This window comes from Ascaphus truei, chromosome 5 (assembly GCF_040206685.1).
Source record: "Ascaphus truei isolate aAscTru1 chromosome 5, aAscTru1.hap1, whole genome shotgun sequence".
Lineage (NCBI taxonomy): Eukaryota > Metazoa > Chordata > Amphibia > Anura > Ascaphidae > Ascaphus > Ascaphus truei.
In genome coordinates this window covers 31,604,328-31,610,327 of record NC_134487.1, presented here as the reverse complement: position 1 = coordinate 31,610,327, position 6,000 = coordinate 31,604,328, and the positions used below count along the sequence as shown (strand labels likewise).

The window sequence follows — 6,000 nt, the reverse complement described above, 5'->3', positions numbered from 1 at the left end:
GCAACTATCTGTGTTAGTCCCACATAAAGGGATAATGTACAATTTCAGTGACTCCATTTGTTATCTCCCCAATCAGAAGGGAGTATAGTATATAAAGCTGCAGTCTTTCCTTCTTCCATCCCTCAGTGACTCTGTTTATATATTGTGGAACAGGTATTGATGCATTGCAATGCTTTTCAAATTCATCCATGCTAAAGTGAATCCTTGAAGAACCACATATCACTACAAATGTGGTAGGTTGTAACTCTGCTTTTCAAAGTGTATGATAACAGATATGAAAAATATATTTAAAAAAATTGTAAATAAATGAAATAGCATACTTTTTCTTATCTTGTGCTAACTTATTTTATTTACATTACACGTCTCTGTATTATTTATGTCTGTTACTTCGAGAGATGTGATGGAGGAGAGAGGGAGGGTAAGGGGGGGGGGGATAGGGAGAGGGAAAGACTCCTATTGACTTATATAGTTCCAAATTGAGCCACGTGGATGTGTACCTTGGAACACACTGGAGATACCTGGTAAATAAGGACATTTACATATGCAAATTGGCTAATTTAAATATGCAAATAGGCATATTTCCCAGGTATCTCAGGTGTGTTTACAGGTAACTTTCCACATGGAATATAAATTACTCAGAAGGTATATAAGTCATTGGATGCTCTACTAAATAGAACTCACTCTCTCGCTATATACTGTATAATACAGAAATAGACTTCTTGCATTATAATTATGAGATATTTTGTCTCACCATTATATTTAGGTTCAGCATACGTAAGCATACCCTAAAACCAAAAGAAAATATTTAAAAAAATATGCCACTGGTCTATATTAAAGTATATAAAGATTTAGAAGGGCAACCGTGACTTCTTCACTTACCTCCCCGAGAAAGTCGTTGGACGAGAATCGATCGTAGTCCCAAACCGTAACTTCTAGTGTTTTTTTCTTCAGCTGCATTTTAATTCAAAAACACAATTAGCATAAATCTCCATCAAAAGCTCAGGATTTCATTTTCACAAATGCGTCATCTTTTAATTTCCATTTGCACTTTATCAATTTTGCAGGCTGACACTATTTATACATACACAGCCTTAGTAAGCTCAAACCCCATAGCACATACTTAGCTCATACATAGCACAAATAGCTTCTTACATTTAACCCTTTAAGCACAGTATATATGTCATACACCCCATGCTATTGGCTGCAACATGTTTGTTTCCTTTCTTTTCTCTTTATGCAGTGGAAGAAATACATAAGACTGTATGATATTGGTAGTGTAGGACCTACTGAAATGGCGACAAGGTTATAGTCATAAAATATTTTGGCCAAAGTATTGAACTAAACGACCCATATTAATGAAGAAAGAATATAGATAAAATACATAGTAATGTACTAAATGATTTGTCAAGTTGTATGTAGCATTGGGGCCTTCTTGACTCTTGTTAACACTATTTATCACGGCATCAACTTTGATTGCTAAAAACTCCTTAAAATAAGAAAAATAATTGGACATAAAGAAATGGTGCATATACACATACGTAGTAAGGTTGCTTTCCTACTGGTGGAAAGATGTATTTGAGCTAAAGTACATACAATAACTTTGACTGAGCCGCCTGTGCTGAAGCTGGGATATCCTTAGAACCTGACCTGTTGGGGTGGGGGGTCTTGAGGACTGCAGTTGAGCACGACAGCCAAAGAGGATGAGGCAATAGAACACTGGTAGGGAACAAGGGCACTACAAGTTGTAAATTCAGAATGTATTGGTCTTAAGGATCCACTGAATCGATTAACCATTATACAACAATATGAATTTTGATGGAGTTCCAAGTAGTTAGTGGTGTAGGAAATTGATGAAAACAAGATTGTTTTAAAGTATGAAAGCATTTAACATACTATATCACTATGATTACAATATATATATATATATATATATATATATATATATATATATATATATATATATATATATTATGATAATTAACATGCTGTGAAAAGGATTCTAAGGTCAGTTTCACTTTACAGAGCTAAAATATTAGTGGATAGTTGAAAAAAGAACGCTGGATTTCCCAGAAAAGGAATTAGAAACTGAAATGTTTTTCCTTAAACATGGTGTATAAATCACTATGCATGAGAAGTACATTGTGAAGCACTTTACGTCCCATTGGCTATATAAATAAAATTATTATTATATAAACAACGTTATTATTAAATTTTAGGCTTTATAGGTGAGTGTTGTATTGTAAACTGCAATGTAAAATACTGCAGTTAAAGGAACAATCTATGTCAGTTTATCTATTTTTTATTCATTTTTTAATATAGGGTTGATGGGGGTCTCCGGAGCTGAACCTCATTCATTTTAGCTCCGGAAAGACCCTGCTTCCAGAGATACCTCCGAAGGGGGTGCCGATATTTCTCTGCAGTTTAAAGCGCCTGCGTCACATGAGCCAGTAGGAAGCTGCACCGGGTGACGTCACGGCTTCCTATTGGCCCGCAGGAGCTTTGAAAATCCACCATGTTAACCCTGGAGCAGCTACCGGCACCCACAATGAAGGTATCTCTAGATCTCTGTGAATTCACATAACACAAAAGACAAACGAAAATAAATGAATCCCTAAGGAAGTCAACAAACCGGATTGGCGAAACGCGTTGGTATAGTTTTGCATCAGTTTATTACTGAGGACTGACACTTTTAAGACTTTGGCTCTGGAGATCGTTCGTTAGGATTTTAAGGAGAGGCAGCAACTGGTAATACCAAAGCCGAGAGCAGCACCCAGTGAGAGATCACATGGGTGGAACTACAGCCGAGAGCCGGCATCAGCTGCCCCACCTGAGAGGTGCGCGTACAGACTGCCACTGCTTAGATCTTAGAGTGATCTTGGAGTGATTCAACTTTAAAGATTGCACAGTCTGTAAGTGTGTATTGTATGCTTGGGCCTACTAAATTCTTTTGGAATGTACTACCCATGATTCTTTTCTATATTTGTGTTTCGTTTGTCTTCTGTACTATGGAAGTCCACAGAGAAGCACTGATTCTTACATCTGATTCAATCATCATATCGTTTTGCCCACGTTGGAGGGCAATCTGTGAACCAGCAGCTCCAGAAGATCACATTTATATATCCTTTATTGCTTTCAAATATAGACTATTATTGCATTGTATTTTTAATGTGGATCTGATTTACATTATACACTTTTCACATATTCTCCCCACTTGTGATTTTTACTTAGTATTATTAATGTTCATTAGAGTAGCGCTTTACTTTTGTCACCATTTATACTGTAGTTATGTATCTCCGGAAGCAGGGGGTCGCCAGAGCTGAAATCAATGGGGTTCAGCTCCGGGATCCCCTGCTTCAATAATGTATATTGAGCAAGTTTTTATCACTTCTGCTCATTCCTCCCTGTAGGCTCCATAACAAGAAATGAGTGCCACAAGAATATAGTTACATTATTTAAGTAATAATCCGCTCAAAACAAACACTACAGGCCATCCTCACCACACATACACACTATAGCCCCTCCCCTCTCCCCACACACAATGCCGCCAGCATCTCCACCCCCCCTTTACACACACTACAGCCCCATCTCTATCCACCACACCACACTGCAGCCCCTATCTCCCCCCTCCACACACACTATACAGCCACTCTTTCTACACACTAGAGCCCCCATCTCCCCTCACACTACAGCCACCCCTCTCCACACACACTGCAGCCCCCTTGCTCCCCCCAGACTGCAGTCCCCTATTGCCACCTCCACAAGTACACACACTCCTACAGTCCCTTTTCTCCATACACACTGCAGCCCCCATCCCCTCCTCCCCACACACAGTACAGCCCCACAGCCCCATTCTCCCTACCTCCTCACACACAGTACAGCCCCCCCCCCCACAGACACACAGTACATCCTCTCCCCCCCCCCCCCCCACAGACACACCGTACAGCCAAGGTTGTCACCTTCTACTGAAGGCCAACCCAGAGAAAATATATTAAAAAAAATCCTCTACTTGACGTGGCGGTGCCTCACGGCATCCTGCTGCAACTTCTCCTCCAACTGCAGTGTACATGGCTATCACTTGACGCCATGTTGCCATGACAACGGGATGCTACATGACGTTACGTTGCCAAGGCAACTCTGCATCATTTGACACCGCGCAGCCATGTTGACTACAGTTGGAGGGGAATTGCAGGACAATGCAGAAGACGCCGCCACAGCACGCCACACCCCGCTGCCACCCGGAGATTGACAGGCTAAACCCGTAGCCTGGAGGTAAGTGCCCAAAACCCGGAGTCTCAGGATCAAACCCGGAGAGGTAGCAACCCTGAGGACAGCCCCCATCTCCTTCTCCCCAAACACACAGTACAGCCCCCATCTCCCTACCTCCTCACACACACACATTAAATCCCCCTACCCCTACTTACACACACAGTACAACCCTCCCTCCCTACACACACAGTACAGCCCCCCGACACACAGTACAGATCACCCCCCACACAAACAGTACAGTACAGCCCCCATCACAGTACAGCCCCCATCATCAGCCCCACCCCCCACACAGTACAGCCCCCAACACCCCCTCCCCACCCACACACACAGTACAGCCCCCATCTCCCTACCTCCTCACACACACATTAAATCCCCCACCCCCTTCCCCACACACACACAGTACAGCCCCCATCTCCCTACTGCCCCACACACACAGTACAACCCCCTCTCCTGCCTTGAAGCAGTAATATTTCACTTTCAAATAAATACGAAAAGGACATTGTTCTGTGAATAAACATCAAAATCTTGCCACTCTGAAACATACAGTGATTTATGTTGATGTTAGAATTTAAGTTTCAAATGTTTTAAACGAAATTACTATAACAAAAATGTACACTAAAGTGGTTGTAAAATTAACCCTTTCAGGGAGGAATACCTTATGTACTAACCAAACCAAGAAATAAACAAACCAAACCAAGGTCAAACTCTAATATTCTGGATGCAAAAATGTCAACTTGTCACACTGTACATTGGGTACCAAACGTAAGGAATTAATGTATTTGTATTTAAAGAGTACATACTGTATATTGTGCTAGAGCGTATAACATGCCATACAATAAATATACAATATGACATAAAATAAATATACAGTCACCCTCATCTCTTATAATTATTTATTACACATTGATTCTGAAGATGTTGCCTCCTGTATGTTTTAGAAATGAGCCTCTACAAACTGCTATTAAAATAATTGCACATTGCATCAAGGAAAAGAGTGTTTGGGATTATTGCGGATAACAAATATAGGGCCTCATGCAGAGAGCAGCGCTATTTAAAATTGGAGAGGGGAATAAAAAGAAGCTTTAATGGAGAGTTTTTTTCTCCATATGCAGAAAGGTCCGAAAACTGCATTTAGAATCCTTTCTGCATATGGAGAGTTTCAACCAGCGATATGAGCGCTGTTGAAACGTGTTGAAAAAAAACCGCGTTTTTTTTTCTCCCCCACCGGCCGCCGACCTCCAGCTTCTTGCCAAATTTTTTTGGCGGAGGTAAATAGAGAATTTCTCTCCATGTTATTGGCGCTATCAGCCACTAGATGGCGATCGCGCCTTTCTGAATAGGGATATTTTTTCAACAGGGGAGATTTAGGTTCTCGCCGGTAGAAAGGCGAGTTTAAAAAAAAAAAAAAAAAATGGCGCGTTTTCCCTCGCTCGCCATTTTCACCTGTTTTTAGCGCAATTTTTGCGGGAAAATGGCGAGATTTCAAATAGCGCTGCTCTCTGCATGAGGCCCATAGTGTCAGTGCTGGTCAGGATGTAGAGATCATCATATCATTCTGCAAAGCTTTGGTTATACATTTTAAATGTAAGTACAGTTCCAGACACCGTATTACAAAACCTAATTAGAATATTTATCATGTATTGTAAAAAAATTAAAATAATGAAGGGTATGGATTGACTTGCTTTTTTTGTCGAGTTAAGTATATGTATAATAAATTGTTGTTTTTCAAATACA

The 6,000-nt window shown here is 40.6% G+C and overlaps 1 protein-coding gene across 11 annotated transcripts in view; it reads right to left on the bottom strand.

Annotated features, from left to right (window-relative positions):
• Window positions 1-6,000, bottom strand: part of PCLO (piccolo presynaptic cytomatrix protein) — a 442,770-nt gene that overhangs the window by 58,747 nt on the left and 378,023 nt on the right. For all 11 annotated transcript variants that reach the window (XM_075599559.1, XM_075599565.1, XM_075599568.1 and 8 more), the window contains one exon: window positions 880-951. In XM_075599559.1, the coding sequence (XP_075455674.1) occupies window positions 880-951 (72 nt within the window). The remainder of the gene's footprint in view (window positions 1-879; window positions 952-6,000) is intronic.